This window comes from Rhipicephalus microplus, chromosome 6 (assembly GCF_043290135.1).
Source record: "Rhipicephalus microplus isolate Deutch F79 chromosome 6, USDA_Rmic, whole genome shotgun sequence".
In the NCBI taxonomy this organism is placed as follows: Eukaryota; Metazoa; Arthropoda; class Arachnida; order Ixodida; family Ixodidae; genus Rhipicephalus; species Rhipicephalus microplus.
The window spans coordinates 172,269,739-172,292,753 of record NC_134705.1 but is presented as its reverse complement, the minus strand read 5'-3'; the positions used below and the strand labels follow the sequence as shown (position 1 = coordinate 172,292,753).

The window sequence follows — 23,015 nt, the reverse complement described above, 5'->3', positions numbered from 1 at the left end:
ATAGCGTTAGGGTCTGCCTCCTGAAAACGTCTGTATCGATTACCTGGCGGAGGCCAGTAAGTTGCTTGGAGATTCATTTTCCTATCATTAGGCGAAAAGACGTTCTCACGCACATAGAGTTTCCTAATATACACTAGAGGGAACTCTGGCGCTAGTGTCTATGGGAGCTGCAACGCACGGCGCTTCAGCGAGCATGGGAATGATGGGTAGTACACGGATTTGCCTAATCTCCGTACTTCTGCCCTGCTTTTGGCTCCATGTGCGTTCGTGTGGCTTGGAGCTGATTTCTCACGAAAAATAAATCAGCAAATGTTCAGCGTTTGCGCGTCACAACTTTATTCTTTTAGGATTACCATTTTCAATCTGGTCACAAAGTTCAAAAGGGTTCGTTCTTTCCTTCACAACAAAAACGTAACCGGCAATAAACGAAGCCGGAAGTACGATTCGCCGCCCGCGAGTACGAAGACTAGGCAAATTTGTGTAGTACCCATCATTCCCATGGTCGCTGAACTATCGCAGTGCCAGAGTTCCCTCTAGTTAATTTTAGGAAACTCTACACTCACGCACATACAATGGCCACTCCCGTTCGCTCAAGCACGCTTCTCTCTTTCTTGACCTAGAACAATATCCTAGAACGATACCGTAGAGCCGAGCGTGCGTCCCTGCATCCATTACTCCGAGAAAACGCCGCCGGCGTTTATGTTAACCGCCCAGGCGCTCTGTCACGCGAAGGAATATTCCCCGGCCCCGTACAGGGGCCGCGCGTGAACGCCGAGCGATGACGTATATACCACGACAACCAGATTGTCCTCGACACCTTTTCGCCGGGCCGGGCACGGATCGCGTACGTGGGGCGTCTCGGCCGCTTCATAATTGCGGGGCCCACGCCTCCGCCTCGTTTCCGTTTATAGCAACGCGTGCCGGCGCCTTGCCTCTATCAACCTTTTTATAGCAACCGTCCTCCTCGCAGCCGTCTGACCTGACCCACAAAAAAAAGGGGGGATATCTGGGAATACCCTGAGAGAGAAGAGAGCGAAAAGAGTCGGGACCGACTTGTAGAATCGGGAAATCGTGCCTGACGCATTCATTCTTTCAGAGCCGTTCGCGTACGTCGTATCGTTTCCTTTTTCAATTTACCTGCGGCCATTCACGCAAGAGTTTGGGGATGTGGGGAGCTGGGGGAAAAGCAAAAATGGGAAAAGCTCCGAACGCAGCGCTATCCCTCTAAACGGTTAAGCGGCGGGACAACAGCGTGTACGTGCGTGCAAAAAAAAAAACGCGACGCGCCGAGGAGGGCCCTTGACCCATCGCCGACGACACCCCTGGCCCGGATCACTGGGGGATGACGGCGTGTGCCTTCGCTTATTATATTTTTACGCATCTGCGTCCCGATTCGGGAGACGGAAGGGAGGCTCGAAACGGGGCCAGGGTCGAGAGCGGGGAAGTGGGGGAGATGTCCTTGTCGAGAATCCCTTCCACTTCGGAATTCCGCCCGCCCGCTTGTCGTGCGGGGTGGGAGCGGCTCTTGAGCGGGGAAAAGGCATTCCCTATACATGCATGCCCAGCGCTGCGCGGCTTACGTTACAGCGCGGGCGCAAGCACGCGATGGGATTCTCCTTCCCTCCGTTCCTCTATCTCCCTGTTTATTATTCTTCGTTTTCGTTTTCTTTCGTGTTATGACTTCTTTGTCTCGTATGCAACCCTGCTGACTAATATGTCTTTATGCTACGTCTACTCTTTTGCTAGCTCATCATATCCCTATTTCGCCCTCGTGATTTTGTACTCTTGTGCTGTCGCCTTCCTTCTGTACCTATTGTATCTTTCTGGGATACCTACATTCTTCCTAAGTTGTTTTCCCTAATAAGCTAGTTCTCAACTCGATTCCTCTGCGTTTCTCTACAGCCTCGCTTATCTTTCCCCCTATTTATCCCTGTACACGCAGTCCCTTCTCACATCCCTTTTTCTCCTTTCTTCTTCTCCTCTTCATGCCAATTCCATCTTTCTATTTCTTTATAGCCCTCTTCCCTTTTCTCCATTCTTTCAGTCTTTCCCGTACCTACGCCTTTTTTATGCACTATCTTCCCTATCTCTTCCCTTGACGGCTTCGTCTGCGTCCTTACCCCATCTTTTCCTATTTACTGCAGCTCTCTTTACTGTCCTTGTATTTTTTTTTTCTAATTTCTTTCCTCCCGTTTTTCCTGCATTTGTTCGTTTGTATGTGTAGTTCTAAACATAGACATGCACAAACTTATCCAGCGAGAAACTCTTCTAAAATGTCTCATTCTTCCAACGCGTTCTGTTTTCTACGCATAAGAAGCGTTCTAAGATCCTCAACCCTCGTAGCTTCTTTAGTCATTCCCCCCCCCCCCTGTATCCTTGTTTCTATTCAAGGGCGCTCTTCTAAACTCCTTAACTCCCCTAGCTTATTTTCTTAGTCTCCCCATGTATCATTTTTTTATGCACCTCTGTACTTTCAGCTCTCTCAATTTTTCTAATTTCCCGCGCCCTTTCCTTTCTTCTTCCCCTTCGTTTCGTGCTTCTCTCTTCCTCCATCTCTTTTCTCTCTCGGTTTCTCAATTCATAATTTGGTACGTTCATTTATCTCTCTTCTTTTTCTTTCATTTTTTTTCCCTCGCGTACTTCGCTCATACACTTCTCCATTAAAAAAAAAACAGCATTCTTGGGAGAAAATGAAAGATTGGAACCTTCATTATGCATCGTTGTCTCCCATGGGGCGCGGTGTTCTTCGCGTCTTTCCCCATCTGTTTTTTTTTTTTTCGCTTTTTCGCCATCTTCGTTGAGTCGAATGTTCCTTATACGTTGTTTTTGTTTGCTTCTTTCTTTTTCGTTTACATCCTCCTTTCAGTGTGCTGTGTTTATTATTTGATGCGAATCGCAGCACTGGCCTGTTGTAACCATTAGCAGTCTTTTTAATAGGGGAGGTAAAGAGAGGGAGAGAAAAAAAAATAAAAATAAAGGCTCATGATGCAGATGCCTTGGCCCCAAAACAAGACGCCGTGGCTTTGAAAAGGCCGCTCCTTGTAAATTCTAATGAACTCAGTTGTTGATGTTGTCGTTGTTGTTGAAAGTGCTGACAGCTTCAGACGCTCAGGAGTGGTCCGCAAACACCCAACTATCTCTAGCGTTGAAGGTCGCGGCCTTTTCTTTTATTATAAAGGTGCCTACAATATCCCCACGTGTAATGAAAATTTTCACTCTATGTAAACGTGTAAGAGCTTAGTGATACTTAGTGGAAGAGCTTCGAGGTAACCGCTGTGCTCCTTCCTTTATTTTTTTCTAACGCTCAGAATGAGCTGAGACAAGAAATAAAATGTAATACCTAATTATTTTGCCTGAAGCCAGCGTCACGAAAGGTATACCTCATGCACATCACCCCATACTGACACAAACAATCGTCGAAAGCCTGACTGTCATCTGTTGAATAGTGTTGTTCAGAGCTGGTTAGTGCGAGTTTACGTCGAGTAGTGTGAGCCAGTGCTCGCCAGTAATGTCACTGAGTGCAGTCCGAGGTAGTTAAACGTAATGCTAACAATTTTGTTTCGCATTTCCTTCTAAACCTTCATAAATTTCCAGTGCATGCTTGTGCACGGAGGCAACAGAAGACTTTGTACGGAACATGACAGTGATGGCGACGAAAAACACGTGCTTCGAGTGTCCATATTGCTAGCGCAATCAAAAGCAGTCGAAAAGAAGTCGACGCGCATTGTAGAATCTGGGATTCTGGAGTAAGCATGCGCTTGCGACTCCAGAAGTCCAGAAGTGACTCAGAACTTCAAAAATAGAATTAATCACAAGGTAAAGTCGTTGTAGTATTACGGGTCCCTCGTTCCTCATGGGATTCTAGGAGACCCCTCGAAGCCAGTTTCTACGGGACCACTCCGAAGGATGATAAACACACTTCACGCGGTATAGTTTCGGCTATCATAACCTGCTTTTCTTTCTACGATGGCACAGGGCTTGGACATGCTGGTTATCTCTCTTGTTCTCTGTTGCTAAAAGTAGTTGAATCTTGGATGAGTTTTTGTTCGAATAATAACGTTATCGTAGAACAATGAAACAGAGTGCCGAAAGGAAAAGACGAACACTGGTGCCAAGCGACAGCTGATTTTATTGAAGGCCGATCCGCATGTTTGTGTCGACCATTTTCCAAACGTGTTATGTGCCGCCATCTTTGAGTGAAAACGATGCAGTTTTGTATCCGTATCAGATAAACAAACAGGGCTACGGTGAACTGGCACGCTCGGAAACGGTTGGGTTAGCACATTCAACGTTTGATGACAATTTCATATTACGTCGTAGAAAACTGGCGAAGAATCGGTTTATACGCTCAAAATGGCGACGTTAACGATTCGAAAACAATGGTGTATATTTACAGGTGGCGCAGACACATGTTCACAACGAAAAATGGAGATGGTCAAGATTGAGGGTATGTCACTGATTGCGACAGAAATTTCATTTCAGCATTGTACGACGCAATGGACGTGTCGCTTATACAATCACCGCCTGCTTTCGTAATAAAAAAAATGCTTTTGACGTTTCACGAGCTGCCTTTTGTTTACTTCGGTAAAGGACTTTGGCGCACCGGAAACGTAGTTCACACGGAGCGCACCAATCTGTGGTCGACAAGATGACTTACCTCCTTTTTGTATGCTGCTTGTATTTGTCGTGCTATCGTACTGTGCTACTTACGGTGGTATAAACTCTCCTCCTGGCGTCCTTCACTTCTCTCCTTCCTTTTATCTCGTCCCGTAGCTCATCTTCCGCAAGGTGTCTGACGTGAAGCGCGAGAAGGAACTCGCCGAGAGGCGCAAGCACGAGCCCCTCCAGGAACTGTCCCAGGACCACCTGGTGCGAAAGATATTCTCCAAGTTCCGCAAGAACGGCTCGGCCAGCTCGACGGCGACCACTCCGGCGGGAGGAGGTCCCACCATGGGGGACCACGGCCGCGCCCCTTCCTCCCCGCTCGCCATCCTGCCCTCACCCGACGTCGAGAAGGGTGCCCTGGTGAGTTCCTTTTCTTCCCCCTTAGCTCTATATCGTATCCCTCTATCCTTTGGTATATCTTAATAAAGATACCTTGGGGTTTAAGTCCCAAGACCAAGACACGATTATGAAAGACGCCGTTGTGGAGGGCTCCAGAAATTTCAACCATCTGGTGTTCTTTGACGTGCATTGTCATGTCACAGTATTCAGGCCCCTGGTGTGTCCCATCCACTGAAATTTGACCTCCGTTGTCGGGATCGAACCTGCGACCTTCGGGTAATCATTTGCTATATCTCGACAGGCCATATTGCCGGAAGAAGACATGCTGCTCACTAAGTGTGGGCTCGTAAATGCGCCATCACATCTATTTGTAGAAACAATTTTTCGGCGTTGTTTCTGGTGAAGAGTTCTTTTTAAGAAAGCAAATGGCTGTGTTTTTCTGTTTGTTTGTTTGTTTCCTGCAGTGTACACGCAGCACTGCACCTTGTTGATAGGTTCTCGTTGCGCAAGATTTCTCGGTGTTAAAATTCGCGATATCGTTACAAGCGAAACAGCATGACGTTTCAGTGAATTCGTATTGTAAGTTTGCTGAGACAGAGTGTTGTTTCCCGCGTTTTTAACACGAACGCATCAACGAGGTTCTGCTTTATTATGCTACAAAAAAAGTAAATCTGCCTCTAGTACTGCGTCAATGAAAGGATGCTTATCACGAAACGACTGGGCCAGCCACTTGAGTCTAGGTTTGTACATATACGGAGGTGCTTGTACAAGCCCATGCATTTGTTATAACATGTAACTTTTCGGAATCCTAACAGACATTCTGATAGTACAGGAGCTAACTAAAAAAAACGTTTCGTCACAAGGATTTCGTTGGCTCTTGTGAGGTTATACTGAGTCTACACGTTCTTCATCTCGAAGGCCATGTTTAAACGTTCATTCCCCCTCAGGTCCGTCCGGCGTCTCAGGTACCCGCAATCGTGGCGAGTAGCCACGACGGCTTGGCGCCTCAGCCCCAGTCGGTGCCAAAGGTGGTGCACATCTCCGAGGCTCCGCCCACGTCTACACACGCCCCCAAACTGTCCCGTTGGGCGGCACTGCGATCGGATTCCGTCTCCACCGGAGACAACAAGGAGAATCAGCCGGCGGACAACGCACAGCCGCACCAGGTAGCGACACGTGCACTCAATTAACTGAATTGTGTGCATCGAATGCAATTAAAGATCATAATTAACTGACATTGTCCGTTAATTACGCTTACGCTCTCCGAGAGAGCGTAAGCGTTCCAGCATCAGCAAAAATAACGAATAGTGCTTAAAGCAGTAAGCTGGGCTAGTGGGAACATCGAACACAACATTTTCTAGCGAGAGAAGAAAGACTCAGAAGATGGGGCAGAGACGGAATGAAAATACCTTAAGATCGGCCACAAGTTCTTAGTTTTGTCATTTGTTCTTTGTCTCAGATGACACAGCTGTTCAGTCATTCTTCTCGAGCGGAAAGTTGTCGCGTTTAAAAAGCAGTTTTATTGAACATGTGAGCTTCAAAGTTGTGTCCAAGTTTAATCTAAAATACAACCCATGAAGTGGAAGGCAACACGAAACCCTACAGAGGACTATAGTAGCACCAACGTTTTTACTTAAGTTAGAAGATTACACTCAGATGATTTCTGAACATTCATAGCTCAAGCTCATCACCAATACTACAATATCGGAAGTTCCCTAATGACGTCGTTCTCACGGTCTGTAACCCCTTCCCCTCACATAGTCGTTCCCGGTGCATTTAAGTTCTCTTATGATGACTATATTAAACCTTTCTACCACAGGTCATCGTCAAGCCGACGGTACCTACAGCCGCTCCCGCGACGCCATCCATCAAAGAACAGCCAGCCGCGGCCGCCAGCACCACGCTCGCTCCTCCGCCGAGACCCAGTGCTTCCGGAGGAGCTGGTCCGCCTTCAAACGGCGGGGCCACCACCGGCACCACTCCGTTACGGGGCCTGTCCAAGTGGGCCAAGAGCATGAGCTCAAAGCACGAGACTATCGAAGAGACGGCAGAGCCAGAGACTTCTAGTCCAGGCAAGGGCAGCGAGAGCGAAGAGGGCCCTCCGCCTCGCCAGCATCACCCACAACAGCAACAAGTACAACATCAGCACTGCCAACAACAGCCTCCCCAGAGGCCTCCTCCTCTTCCACCATTTGAGGCGCCCCAGGCGCCGTCTCAGCCTTCTGAAAGCCTCCTGTCTCCGAGGGCTGGAGGCGGGCGCGACTACCAGCAGCTTTTGGCGAACCTGATGGACATGAGGGTAGACCTCAAGATGGAGATGCAGAGGTTGCACACCAAGGTGTCCAGGATAGACGAGCACCTCATGGAACTGCTCAAGAGCACCGGAAGTGGCGGAAGCGGGCCTTCCTCGCCTCCGAGGGGAGACCCACCACCGGAGGCCTGCGGCGACGTAGCGAGCGAGAGTGCAACGGTGACTTCGTGCTCTTCCAGACGTGCCGGAGGCGGCGGGAAGACTTCTTCGAGGCAGGACACCTCGGATGGCAAGAGCCACAGTCACTCGCTCAAGCGCAAGTCCAGCCACAAGACGAAGGACGCCAGGGACTCTAATAAAACTTCGGCCGCCACTACGGACTCTTCGGCGGCGGTGCGTGCCATGCTTGAGAGCGAGATCGCCGAACAGGACACCGAGTGTGGTACACCAGGACACGATGTCGCCTCACCTTCGTCGTCGCAGCAACAGCCCGAGAAGCAGCAATAACGTGACGCCGAGGTCATCTTGTGGTGTGTGTGTGTGTGTGTGTCTGTGTGCTTTTGTCATGACGACATGTATGCAAGCCGTCGGGGGGTGGCGTGAGGACGACGCGACATTTGTTTTGTTGCTACTTTCTTCTCAGAATCCGCGTTGATTTAGCGTGCAGTTACTGCGTTAGCCATCTTGAAGGAAGGAAAAATCCGGGTGGAAGCGCATAGCGTGACGCGTTTGAAGCCAAATGCAAGGAGGAGCATCGGCCCACACGTGAATGGCACGCCAGAGCGTTCCCGCCACGCAAGTGGACTTAATGCGCTATTATGGACACTGTCAAACTCCGTGATATTGTCGAATGCCGTAACGGCGGCATTGTTAAGATAATTACAGATGGCGTAGCATGCCTTGAAGCCTATCTAGTTGGCCAATGGCGGAATTCGACAATGTCCAGAACAACTCTCCATAAGGACTCAGACGTCCTTTGACGGGCCGATATACAGCGAGGCCAATAGCGAAGGATAGTTCCTTCGCTTGCAGAGGCTGGCTTCGTAACGCGTTGCTGTCTTCCCTAGCTCATTCATTCCTCCATAGCACTGGTTTTGTTGTAGAGGGCGTTGCTTCAGCGTGATCTGATAACGAAGTAGCTGCTGAAAGCAGAATTGTGACCCCCCCCCTTTTTTTTTTGCTCCCGCCACGGTGCTCCTCGAGGCTTTTGTCTTTTCAGTGATTAGTCCTTTTGTCATTTGCATAGTAATCAGACTCTGTGATCAGCCGCACCCTCCTCTGGGTGAGTCCAAGTTGTTCCCTTGAAAGTAACCACAAAGGCTACAGCTTACACTGCCTCTTACCACCCTTCCGCGGCTCCGGTGACTTGCACTGCTCAATCGTTCTGGCATCACGTTGTAGACGGCTCCCAGTGACGTCGGCTGGGTGTTGCCATGTTGCTAAACCGCGAGTGTAAACGCATGTGCGGGACTTGTTGGTATCGAAGTCCTGGCGAGTATCTTTAGATTCCAGCCCAAGCGAAAACAGACGTAACTCGAGCAAAATGTACATGCCACACAACATTGTCAACTCGTTCTTCCCTGAACTTACTATTGCTGTATATTCGCTGGTAAACTGGATGCTGCACCTCTGCAATAACATCCTATAGGCGATGCCAGCGCGAGTCACCCCAAAGTAGTGTGGTCCGCGCATTGTGGCATTTACCTCACGTAAGTCGGGTATACGGTCAAACTAAAGCGCGAAACTATAGCAATGAATTGTGTTCTGGAACATGCCCACAACTTCAGGCAACACAACTTCAGACAACGCAGTACTACAAGAGTGCACATCTTCAGCATTCCCCTATCTATGTTCGTCATACGCAGTGCCCTTTTATTACTACCCTCGTTTTTTTTTTTTTTTCTTAATACGCATACACCCGAATATTCGTCGCTTTTAGAGCTCAGCCATCTAAGGCTGGCGTGATGCGAGTCAGGTGAATCCAACGGTCCCGACTGCGTTCTTCCAGTCTTTATCCGCCAATGTCCGATCGCCATGATCTGTAGCGTAATCAAGCCCCCACTGACCAAATCGGCAGGAGATAAATGAACTCAAGATTTGGCATGTTTGATCTAAACGCTTGCACGAGAATCAAAATATGCGGTCTATAGTGGAAAGTAACGCGGAGAAGTCTGTAGCTGTTTTCTTTCGCTTTTACTCCTTTTTATCGCGTTCGCAAGTATTGAAAAGCACGTGCATTTTTTGTCACTATGAAGTACAGCGAGTGGTATTTATTTTTTCACACTCGGCACCCCAGGTTCCTAACAGCTCGGGGTGACTGCGCCTTTCGTCCGCACGGTGTCGTTGTGGAATCTCTTTCGCGCATGCGCGGGAATCAAAGCACACGCTGGCTTATCTGTTAAACTAATATGAGATGGCCCGGCAGAAAAAGGATACCCGTGGTAAACATGTGCGACACCGGCGACGTCAAAGTACAGGTCATCTGCTAGAAAAAGGCATACGACGGCTGCAGGACTGGCAATGGTTTCTGCTAACAGATGGCGTTAATAGTTCGTTATAGCGTCATTGCGGGGTTAGCCGTATTAGAGTACTGCCACATCACGGTATAAGCTTTAACGCAGACAGGATCAAGCGCACACGCTCGTGTTGAGAACGAAGGTGCGAGTCGATAACGGCGATAGTCTGCTGAAGTATTGCATAGCACTGGTAATGTTCGTATTGTGTGCCTGCGTAAGCTGCTTAGCCGCCATGTTCAGGCACGCTGAGAAGCAGCTTTCGTTGTGTCACCTGCAGTTTCTCTACTGGCGACAGAAGAGTCTTTAGCAGGTTCGCTGTTCGAGATTATTGAATTCCAAAGGAACTGCGTCGAACGCAAGTAACGATTTGGTCACCTTGAATTGGCGATCAGAATCCTGAGGTGTCCTATGGTAGATCATTGCTGGACAAAAGTGAATTTATCCTGTGTCCTTTGATCTGCCTGCTGAGAAGTGAAGGGACGTTGCTGTCTGTGACGACGCACACGATCTGTTTTCTAAGTTTTGACATAGTAAAAACGAAGAAGGCCCAGAGTGAGCGAAAAAGATATGCTTACACAAACTTATCGTACTCGGAAAAACGCATCAACCTGGATGCAAATTCATGGCCACGTGGACCTGTGCGGCTTAGAGCGATGTATCAAGTGATCGTTTGGCACATAACTGCGGGAGCACAGTATAGGAAATCACGAACATAGCAATACTTTTTTTTCTCGTTCTTTATGTAGCGTCGTTTGCATGTTGAAGTATGTGGTATAGGGGCGGCTTTATGCTCTCCCATAGTAGATTATTAAGTACTCTGAATGGTTGGACATTTTTTTTTTTCTAATCACATGCTGGAGCACAAATGCGAGAGCGAAGGATTTCTCCTTAGATGGATGTAAAGATTAATTTTGTGTGGTCCTTTAGTAATGTACATTGTTCAATAACCTCTCTCGCAGAGATCGACCATTCATAACGTGCGAGTTAAAAGTGCTTATCGTCTGTAGCATCTAAGAGACACTCGAGTCTTTCCAAAATGCCAACCCATCCTCTATTAGCTGATCGGTAATTTAGAGAGCCTCGCTCATTCCAAATGGCGTAAAAACTAGCCTGTCCAGTGACCAACGTTCATTCCATTTGTGAGATCACAAACGATTTGCTGCATTCCGTACATGGACAGTGTTGTCAGCCGAATTTCCTATTGCCGCCTTCATCTTGCTCGGAAACGTCCATTGGTCTTTCTGTGCCGTCATTTGCTTCGCTAACGCCCAGCAACGCCCTCTACTGTTTTTTTTTTGTTGTTGTTAAGGGACACTAAAACGAGCACCTAATCAAGCTAACCATCATATAACTGGGATGCTGTTCCAGATGCGGACGAATCCCACCATGTCGTTCAAATTCTGCAATAGCACCACTTGAAGCCAATCAGAGCTGTCAAGGGAACGAGTTTGACAGCGTGGTGGAATCGGGCGACATGGCATGTGCCCCAGTGATGGCGAAGAGTCCAGGACGTCACTTTTTGACGTCCTTGCCGAGTTTGAAAAGGATGCCGCTGTCAAAACACGCTTTTGTCTTCTGTGGCGTACAAATTCTCGCTCATAATAGTTCTCAACTGCTTTACTCATGCGCTTATATTATTACCGAAATTGACTAAGTCTAGTTTATTCTTGTAGGACAGCTGCAGCTTGACTGCGTTTTAGTCAGTGATCTGCAAAATCAATAAACACTGTCCTCATGCCGTTTTGCGGAAGTGTAGCGCCCCCTATGCGTGAGCATCGCAATCACGAGGAGCAATCGCGCCTGACAGAGCGTCACCTCCGAGAATTTAGCTGCGGGAAACGTAGATCGCGCAATAATGTTTCGGCTCTTTCCTTCTTTCACCGATCTTTTTCCCGAAGTTAGAATAACAACCAAACATTGCAATATTTTGTAATATTATGTTACCTTGTTCTTGGTTATGGTGGTACACACACTAACGACAAAATGTAAGCCAAAAAAAAACAAGACAGTTGAGTTGGTGGCTTCATTTTTCTGTGCTTATACCGACGGTCGTCCTTGCGAACATTGCATCAGCAGGTAGTATGCGAGAAAACGTTACCAACGTATGTAAAAGGGCGTCAGGTTGATTCGGTGCTCCTTTATAGTGTCCCTTTCGAGCATTTTGTGTTCATTCTCGAGTCGTGCGACGTGATCACGTGACTGTTGAGACACAACGGCACCTTTTTCCTTCCTCCGTGCACAACGGGCTCCTTCGTACGTGCCTCTCCTCCTCCTTCACGACGTCCGCTATAGTGGTTTCGGTGCTTGTGGTGATGGCGCGCCTCGCAGACCAATCACGAACCTTTGTGATCCATGGACATTACTTCGCCTCGGAAAAGAACCTGTGCCCGAGTGATATTATATAGTACTCTCGCAAGACTCTCTTTAGGAAAGAAAGAAAAAAAAAACAGAATATGCAGAAACAATACTAATGGTAAGTCTCTCTCTTTCTTCAAACCTTGTTTTCCAGTGCAGAAAGTTCAAAGATTCAATGTGATTTCTTTTTTTTTTGCCAATGTAATTACTGCGTTGTTGTTGTTTTTTTTACCTGTGGAGCATTCTTGTTTAGTAGCTCTAATACTTGCATCGTTATTTCCTCTCTCTCTTTTTATTGCGTTGAAACATCGCCACTTATAGTCACACCCCTTATAGGAGACGACCTTAGCAATGCACGTTAACACCACTACTGCATGAACTCGTGTACTTATAGATATGCAAATACTGCCTTCTTCATATTATTATTATTATTATTATTATTATTATTATTATTATTATTATTATTATTATTATTATTATTATTATTATTATTATTATTATTATTATTATTATTATTATTATTATTGCACATACGACATAAAATGATTTCCTTGCAACACCTGTCACTTAATTCTGAAACAAGAAGTCTCGTTGCTCGTTAAACGTCACATCTTTCGTAGGGTGATTTAATGATTATTTTTTGCAACCATTTGATGTATGAGCTTCTAAAGTAAATCTCTTTTTCTTTTTTTATATATAACCGAAGGTAAGATTCTATCCTCATCATTATTAAGTCAATCGAATCAATTTTGCTCCAAACGCCAACACTTTGTTATGTTACGTTCAATCACAGTTCTACTTTGTCCCCGCAGTCTCCGTGAAAACGTTATAAACACCATCTTAAAATTATTTCCGGTTCCTTCTGCGGTTCTTTCGTTTGATTGATTCCTTCGTTTCATTCTCGCTCTCTCGGGTTCGCTATATTTCCCGAGATGTGTTGAGGTCCCTCGGCAATAGTATACCTTGGACGGAATAAACAATAAAACATGCACTTCGACAACCACACAGATCTCGCAATAGCGTAACCGTTTAAAAATAGTTCGGCACCGTAGTACATTGCGCTTTCATCATACACTGCGTGTTCGACAACGCGAGGCTGTTTCACACAGTGTCGATTCCATCATCCATTTGCTAATGGTTCACCTCGCTTGTAAGGCCGGAGGCTGGGCCCACATAGGGAGAGGTTGGACACTGCTTTCATGACAGCAGTTAGACAGCGCGAAAGACATGCATGCAAAAAAAAGAAAAGAAAATAGTAAACACCCGCAAACACAACGTTTGTCTATTGCGCTTAGGACGAAGCGAACAGATAGAGCGCTTCGTTGTGAGTGCGAAGCTTCGCTGAGGTGCGAACTTCTCTCTTCGTTTCCGCCTTCCGGTTCTTTTTTTTTTCTTTCTCTCGCTTTCTGTGTGCATGGTAGCTAATCGGTTTCATCTTGGTTTAACCTCTCGGCTTTCTTCTTATATCTTCTCTCTCTCTCTCTGTCGATCTCACTCCCTGCATTCATGTCTTTCTCATTGCAAAGAGTTTTGCACGCAAACGATAAATGTTGATTGTGGTGTTTACTCTCGATTTGGTTGCTCCGATGTTTTGTTTTTTTGAATGTGTGTAAATCGCAGGTTCGCTCAAGGATGTCGCGAACAGGCATGACCTCTTTCACTGATTGTTACAGCTGAAATGTTACGGGGTTAAAACTTGACAAGTGTACAAATGTCGGGCGATAAAGAGAGTAATCACGCGCTTTGTGATTCTCGGAACGAGTGTATATTGATCTCTTAAAACAAAACAAAAAATGTGCATAAATTTTGTTGTGCTTTATTCAATTCACATCCCTCTCCATGCACGCTTTCTGTCGATACGCAATGGGGTGTCATGTATTGTTTCTGCCATGGCAACGCCTCTTTCGCAGGGACGAACGCGCATGCATAATATGCAAGAATTTCTCACTCTTCTGTATGCTGTAAGATTCTCATATTACGTTCTGTTCACAGTCGCAAAGTTGGTTCGACTTATTTGTTTCCTCTGCGTCTTTATTAAGGTCTCACAGGCAACGTGGGCTTGACATATGCATATGTGCGGACCAATGGCTTGACCGTAGAAAGTGTGTACTCATCCCGGAAACGCGGTCAGCGGTACACACCCAGGAAGTTCCATAGTTTACAATTATCAAACAGGTTCCGCCGATGTTTAAAACCTTTTACCGAGTTAATGAAAGACGGTTTAAGGGGGGGGGGGGGGGGGGTCAATACTGCTCGCTATGGTGACGTCAGGGACCACGTGATGTAAGCTCTTCGATGCGGATTGCTCGGTCTGGCAGCTCTTCTTACCGTTGTCCTCCAATGTGCATCGTACACTGTACGGTACACAGCGGTGTGACGCGTTCAGAGCGATTACAGGCAAAAAAAAAAAATACGCGTTTAACAAAACACAGTTCGTGCTGCATTGCGAGGCGATACAAAGAACAGCGCGAATCCTGGACTATATAGCAATAATAACTCTCTATAAGCTTATCGATAACTGTTTCCCATTAGCAGCCAACTCTCTTCGGTAACCGAGATGGTTCCCAACACTGTAGTCGTTCGATATTGATGTGTTTTTTAACTCTCCTCCGCAAACGTCCTTTTGATAGTCTGTAGACGCCAAGAGTCTAATTTCTTAAAGGTAGTTCGCAATGGAGGGCATGGTCACTCTATTATCTGGCTTGCGTCCATGGTGAAAAAGCGATCGCTTGCATTTTGCAGCTTTGTAGCTGCTTTTTTGTCGACGCATTGACAGCCCTCCTCTCTAAAAAATTGGTGGACGCTAGCGTGCGTTCTAAACCGACTAAACGCCAGTGACGTATACCACAATGATTCCGCAACAGTGCACAGGACCACTTTCACACCTATGAATAGCTTCAGTTATACTCTTAGCTTGCCAACGTAGCTAACTTCGTTATAAACTCGTACTCATGACAATCGACTTCTTCAATCTTAAGGCGATCTAGAGCTGAATAATGCATGTTTTCGGGAAAAAAACCTGGCCACAGTGCTTTACAGTCTCTACAGCAGAAACAGCATTCTAGAGTGTGACAATTATTTTTTTGCTTTGGATTAACTTTTAAAAGCACTGGATGAGGGGAATTTGCATTTCTCTATACTCATTACCGAGCCGCAAAGCTTTCGTTTGCGTCACTTCCGTCACATGGTGACCACCTGACCCGCAATAGTTTAGTTAAAAGTACACATGAGCGAAATGTGGCGCTACTGTCTGCAGGACTTGCAATGCATGACGCTAAAACCAATATGAGAATGATTAACTGTACATCAATTTGCCAAAGCTTCGTTGATTTGACCCCGTGTGACCTGCAGCCACTTTCGTCGCGAGAAGTACAGCAAATGTTTAGCCGTTCAATTTCACCACCTTGACCCTTCCAGGCTGACCACTTTAAGTGAGCTCACGAGGCGCACAACAAGCCATTCTTTCATTAGAAGTAAAAGTCAACACGCAACAAGGAACACAAGCACAATGTGTTCGAAGCTTCAAGCGCGAATACCACGTGAATCCATGTACTACGCGTCATTACGATGGTGACTGGATCATCACTGCGTCACTTTTCCGACAGTTACCTTTAGTAGCAAGCTGTGCCGAGGGCAAACAAGACTTAAATGACGTCATTTCCGTTACGGAAAGGACGACAAAATAAAACTCACCTCAACAAATCGGGAGAAAAGCACACTTTTCTTGCCAACGTGCTTCCCTCGAGCATCAAAGCTGCAGCCTTTAGCTCTGCAAAAATACGGCCAGGGTGCTCTACACGGTGTCAATTGAAGGTCAATAAGAAGTAGAACAAGAACACTTTAAATTTTTTTTTCACGTAAGTCCCGCACAAAAAGCTTTCACGTTCATATTTCAGACGATTAAATATCGAAGGACAAGCATTGCATCGCCTGCGGTAACGAGGCGTCCGCCAAGTGATCTGCGACGGAAGGACAACACCATTTCCAGTACTTTGTGGCGACACGTGTTTCCGTCTCGTTGTCTCGTTGCAATCCATCGAGCAATAAGGGATCACATCCCTCTTTCCAGTGGCTTCTCACCGCCTCACGTGGTGTATTCTAGCTGCTTCCGTTCGAACTGAGTGGACAGTGCGCCCCAACTCAGTTATGTATGAGCAGGTCTTTGCGTGTTCTCGTGGTTCGTCGCGATCGTTCCCACAGCACTCTCGTCACGCGAGAGATACATTCGCAGGCGCAAACATTGCATTATGACAACGGCGTCCTTTGCGCTGACATCGATCGTTTCTTTGTGGCAGGCCTTGTCCCGAAATGTTTCGTTGCCTAAACGGCACTATAATGCAGTAAGTTCATTCCTTCTTTCCAGCATCCAAACGGCCGCTCCGTACCAGACGCAACGTGTTTACAATCACTTTTGAATCTTGAACCCACCCATAATCTTGAATACACTAACGCCCAATACACTTACGCGATGTCTGAAATTGCAAGGCTTTCTCTTAGAGTTTTGACCTTCTTTGAAACATCACGACGACGGCAAATGTAGCGTATACGTCTCTTTCTGAAGTTCTTACGAACATAAGCGCGTTAATAACTGATACCGAACATGATGAAGCTATTTTCGCGTCACATATGCGACTTCGTTGTAGCGCAGTTAAAACATTATAAACACTATGTGATTATGAATACTAAGGTAGCCACGCTGGCATATGCCTATCGGATAAGCCTTCTGATGGCTGTGAGTGTACTAAGGGCATTCGCGGGAACAGCTGCCAGACTGGGCTTTACGCATTATGCATCGAGAGCTTCCCGGCAGAAGTGACGTCGTGTGAAACGCGTTACAGGACAGCACTGCACAGTCGCATTCGCATTTGTACTTCCGTACTTTCGCCCGCGGTACTTTATTTTCTGCGCGCACGCAACGTTTGATCAGCCAGACAAACCTTCGCATACATTCCGCCAAGCCTTCACCTCCACAAGTGCAATGCGGCGTGCGATACAGCTTTACCAACGCCCATGGTAACAAGCTGGTTCTTCTTTAGTGGACCCAGCAGTGAGCAACACTGTCGCGTCTCTTCCACGCACTCCCGGTCGGGCGCTTACTTCAAGTTTACCGAGTATTCAGAAAGTCTAAAAAATATAAAGTGGTGCGAAATCGATGATCCTGATTTCAGTTAGAGGTTATATTGAAAACAGGTTATGTCTGGTTAGAGGCTTCTCTAAAACAAGAGCTAATTAATTGTCATAATAATACAGAAATGATTTAATTAGTTCACTGAAAGGCTCGATGGTTCTACTCGTAAGAAGCTGGGATGTTGCGCCACCTGTTGGAAGGGATCTCAACGACGCGCATCATTCTACATGGCCTCGGAGGTTTGCTTCTGTGGGCGCAAGAAAGTCTGCGTTCGGGTGCTACTACGAGACATTCAAGTCCGGGGTTAGGGTCGCCACCGGATTTATCCTACAATTTAGTGTTCTTCGCCGATAATCTCCCCGCCTTAGGATAGCCCGCGCTTTCTCAGAGCCTAGAAAGATTTGCGGAGCACCTGTAAATAGACCTTGTTATAATGAAAGTGCACTTACGAACCAACTTTAAGTGAGGTGGATTGCTTACAAAACACGCCCTCTTTGAGAAACGATTTCTCGCGAAAATCTCCAGCGAAGCTGCCTTTTTGTTTTGTTTTCTGTTCGTCGTTTGTCTGTTGTTGTTTCGCCTGTTTTGTTAAACCCTTGCTGAGAGTCTTGTCTTCTGGTTCACGACTAGGACCACACAATCATGCCGCCTACTCATAGATCGTCTCGTTGTGGAAAAATACCGTTACATGCCGACTCATGTTGTGTTTTGTATGCTCTATTATGAACTCGTTTTTGTCCACACGGAAATAAAAGAAAGTTTTACGAACAACACTGCTTGATCAGTAGCGTGCACCTTCATCTTTGCCTTCTTTTGTTTTCACGCGACTATGGGGTGACTGACCGGAAGTTATGGTGAGAGCTCGTAATTAGATTTAAACCTCGAATTACACTTAAAGCTCAGAAGCGATTTTTCTATTCATTTAAGCATGTGCACAATGTTGCGCTTCCAAACGAACGTTAGGAGCAGCCAGCGTGCCGGCTCAACTATTAGGGACGAAGCACCTGTGAATCTCCGCTACTGGCGTGTCATGTCGACAGAGGCGATTATAAACGGCTAAGCACTAGGAAAATTGGTTAAATCACACTAGTCGCCACCAGATTGCTAAAAATAAAAAAGGCAGAAATTCTCGCAACAAATAGGCGCCGATGTATCAATTTATCAGCATAAATTACCAGACATTTGTTAAATCCTTTCCCAAATTTGTTTCATCATCGTCATCATCATTTATTTTCCCTCAAAGGCCCCTGTTGGGGTATTACATAAGGGGGGGGGGGGGGGGGGGTAACATAGAAAGTTAGACACGAGACTCGTCAGGTCACAGATTTGAAACCCACATCTCAGTGAAATAGATTACCTGTTTAGGTGCAAAATAAAAACATTACAATTTAGCGAGACATGAAGAACCGTGTCAAGTCGTAATGAATATAACAGCGTGAGGTGATCAGTAAGCAACTGCTTAAACACAATGAGGTTACGCTCAGTGACAACACTATCTGGCAATATATTCCACTCTACAATGGCGATGGGCAAAAAAAGATTAATTGAAAGAAGAAGTTGAACCATGCAACCGCTGGATGCTTGCTGCATGAGTTAAAAAGGCGACGAGATGTACGATGTGGGGGGTTTAGGAGTTTACCACGAAATTGAGGAAAGTTGTGGTACAGCCTATGGAACAAGCACAGCCTTACAATCTTACGTCGGAATGATAATGACTCGAGTCCCAGGGATGAGTTCATGACACAGATGCTTTCATCACGGCTGTACCTGGAAGAGATGAATCTGGCCGCACGGTTCTGTATAGATTTCAAAACGTCAATGAGGTATGCTTGATGAGGGCTCCAAATGGCTGATGCATATTCAAGCTTACTCCGTGCAAATGTTTCATATGCCAGTGCCAAATTTTCAGGTGCCAAATTTTCTCCAGTAAGGCATACTTCGTTAGGAAGCCTTCATGTGCACGCGTTCATCAGGCGCAGGAATGGAGCCGCGCACATGAAAGCGTATTAGCACGTTGCTGTACGTGGCACAAAAATAGTCCTAAATGCTGCTAACGAGCAACGTGAAAAGGAAGAGGTACAAGAGGAAGCACCTTACGGTAAGTTGCACTCAGACACAATTTTTCTACATAAGCAGAGCTGAAACATATGCCTGGTGTCAGACATACCACCATTAGTACTTCAACAGTGAAGTCTTTCTCGAAGGAAAGAGCACAATTTGAAATCCTCCTTCTTCTGTTTATCCAGCATTGCCCAGTAGCAGTGATCTTTAGTGACAAATATCGGAGCACAGATCGTGCTTCCCTCATTGCGAGGTTTCACGTATACGTACAGCTAGAACCCGCTTCCCCACATGCCTCCCTTCTCCGTACTTAGTTTTCGTTTAGAACGAAGACTGTAGATGACCCAGCGAAAGCACGATGCATCCATGCTAGTGCGTACAGGTATGTCCCAACAGAAGTTGTCAAAATCTCGCTACTGACCCCTGTCTACAAACATGAAAAAGGAAACCCGAAGTGGTCATTGTGGGTTCACTCCTTCAGAGAGTTCTGGGCAGACATACCATATATAAATGGGAACAGGTTTAGTGACGAATCTGTACTAACTCAGTGATAAAGCCCGAAGTCACCCTAGGGTAACTATACGGTCCTTGTTCACGTACGAACTGTTCAAAACATTCAAGCTCTGGCTATGGTGCCATCTCTGGATAGGAGGCTCAGCTTATGTGCTTGTCACCCTTCCATCCTATACTGCACCTTTTGTGCCATGACCATTGAGACGCCAAGCTTGGTTATTGAGTCGTCCATTCATACAAAATATTTCGACTGCGGCATAATGCCTTCCACCGTGTCCCTCGGAAGTAGACGCGTTCGATTTGTATGTATCACAATAACTGAGTCCGAACTCCGACATAGAAGCTACTCTATCCGCGCGTATGTACGTCACTTTTATCTCCATACTACCACCATGCAAGTGGCGATGAAGTTAGAAGAGACCTGTTCGTTGCTGAGTATGGAAGGCGTTGTGGTTTCAAATCCCGAACGATGGTTGCGTCGTGTTTTCTTCCGAACCTGATCTACCACGCCAATGGAGCCGGTGTGAACGCCCATGCTGTCCTGCGAAACGGTGGTTGATTGGCCTAGGGACAGAGGAACAATCTCGTGCCTATACTCGAGGGCTGCTCGCTGCCCGCTGCTCGAGTCGGTATAGTGTCCGCCAGTTGAGTCGACTACAGCTACGGTCGATGTAGCCCGAGCTCTGGCTGAACACAACCGGGGTCGTTGCACCACTGCAGAGATCGAAGCGTCAGGAATCGCTTCCCCGTGATAATTTGCGAAGGGACCTATACAGGGGACCAGCCTTCACACCGCTCCATTTTTAGTGAGTGAGACTTTTTTTCACGATTACTGGCACTCCTTTTTTTCGCCGACAAGCTATGTGCTACAGAAGTTGGAAAAATCTCTCTACTGGCCCCTGTCTACGAAAATGAAAACGGAAACGCACAAGCAGCGGGCTTCCATCTTCTATCTTGGTTGGAAGCGCAGCAACTATTACACGGAACACACAACACGAGCGCTTAACTTCAACTAAACGTTTATTGCAAACGTCAGAGTATGTGAAGGAGGTGAAAGAGAAAAAAATAATAAAAGGCAGAACAACGAAAGGCACACGTGCAGTGCCATGCATCACTCATCTGTTATTATATATCACACCATCCAAAAAAAAAAAAACAAAGTTTTTTCCGCGTGAGCGAGATACAAGGTGCACTAACGCACTCAAAATCACCACGTCTCATTTCTGCTGCTTCTACAATCAAACGGGTTAATAAATCTCTGTCCCGATATAAAACGTAAGTGTTACGGAAATGCGGCAAACAACCACACTCCTTACAGTGAATCGCCAAGTGACCATCGGTACCCTTCTGCACTTTGCTCTTTTAACCTCTCATTTATGCATCTTTCGGTAGTTCCCGCATAAGCAAGACCATGGCACATGACAAGAGGACTGTGTAAACAACCGACAGTACACACTCGACATATATATTGCAATGCTTAATTTGGCAACCTTTCTTTTCCTTCGAAACAGGACATATGGGAAATATGGGAGAGCATATAGCCATCCCGTGGGCCTGATATCTTGATGCGGCCCTTTCACCTGCCGAAACCCCTAAGCAAAGAGAAAAAAAAATTGAGTTTCCTTTTCGGACGTTTCCTTAATTGATCACAAGGGTTTATTAGTGTATTTTCGGGGACAATTCCACGATAGTGCGTTGCGCAAAGCACCTGAATAATAAGAAACTATTCGTATGGTGGGTATTAGTCTTACGTTCAAGGAAACAAACAAATGAGCAAAAAGAACCATGTGACCTTTAAGGTGGTACCGTTAAAGAGCTATTTTTGCAAAAAAGGCTGGCATCCGTGTTAGTGTCGGTGTTGTTGGTTGGGGACGAAAAACTCCTTACCTCGTCGGTGACGATTCAAATAGATAATAAACATTTTCGGTTCAAAGTGAGAATCGAACTCAGCTTATCTGTGTGACAAGTAGGTCACTGCTTGACACAGCTTTGGGAAAGCACCCTCTATGAATGTCATGCAGTGCAAGGAGTCTCCTTAGCGTATGCAATATGCACTGCGTGCTCGAATCCTAGTATCACAACAGGCGTCAAAGCAAGTGGATTGCATCACTAGTTATTGGTCTTCAGCTGTCCGAAAAGTGCACAGCTTGCATGTACGCAAGTGCACGTGGCATCTCACTGATATGTAGTGCGTGGCTCGTCAGTTCGCACAAATCAATAACTATAGCGTATTGGGGACTTGGTACATTCGGCAGGCTTTCTGTGATAGCTTGAAATGGCCGATGCTAGGCGTACAAACATTCCTTTTTTTTTGTGACAATATTGAAGGCAATGTGCACAAGGCCCGATTGCTATGACGTTCCACTTTTGAAGGCGTGGCTTGAGCGTCCTTCAAGCTTTTAAGGAGAATTGCTCCTCATGCTCGAACCTTGTCTGTCCATTCCACCGTAGTAGCTACGCTCCCTCTGAAGCAAATACAGAGTTTGAGAATTGGGGCCCCAAGAAGCTTGAGGACCCAAGACGCTTGCGACGGGTTAGGGCACATGCGCCGAACCTGAGCCAAGCTTGGACTCTTGGGTTCGTCTTGAACCAAGGACCAAACATCGAAAACTAGCGTGGGCCCCTAAGGCATCTTGGGTCGCCATCGGGAAGAAGCAGACGCAGCGCGAGCCACGGTGTCGTATGGCCCGCGTCTCGCATAATTTGTAATTTGGCCACAAGTGGCGCCCCCTGCGTTTGACCCAACGTGGTCTGCGTTCGACCCAATTCCCAATCTCTGCTGATCCTGCGAGCGAAACAGCCACCTACGCGACGCAGCTTGGGGACCCAGTGTCTTGGGCCCCCAATTCTCAAACTCTCTATTAATATAATTACAAGGGTTTAACGTCCTCAAACCTTCGTTGCCCCTCATAGGGCAGGTCTTTGTACGACGGTCGAGTAGACGTACGGAGGAGTGACGGTTTATGAGATTTATCCTACGAAGCAAGCTCCTCCATCATCATTCACTTCGTGGATACGTTGCAACATTTTATTGCTTCCCTTCAAGAAGAATAATCTGTGTCTCGGATAACAACGACGGTGATAATGGTTATGATCGTGATAATGATAATCACATGGTATGCTTCGCACGTATACCCTCTAAGAGGTTAGGCCAAGAGTCGAATGGGTCATACGGTCTTATATGTTT

At 46.5% G+C, this 23,015-nt stretch overlaps 1 protein-coding gene across 1 annotated transcript in view; it reads left to right on the top strand.

Moving 5' to 3' along the window:
- The window catches only part of eag (potassium voltage-gated channel protein ether a go-go), a 142,666-nt gene extending 128,716 nt beyond the window's left edge, over positions 1-13,950 (top strand). Inside the window, exons 10-12 of the mRNA XM_075867914.1 lie at positions 4,774-5,025; positions 5,952-6,170; positions 6,824-13,950. Coding sequence (XP_075724029.1) covers positions 4,774-5,025; positions 5,952-6,170; positions 6,824-7,762 — 1,410 coding nt within the window. The 3' untranslated portion in view covers positions 7,763-13,950. The remainder of the gene's footprint in view (positions 1-4,773; positions 5,026-5,951; positions 6,171-6,823) is intronic.
- The last annotated feature ends 9,065 nt before the right edge of the window (positions 13,951-23,015 follow it).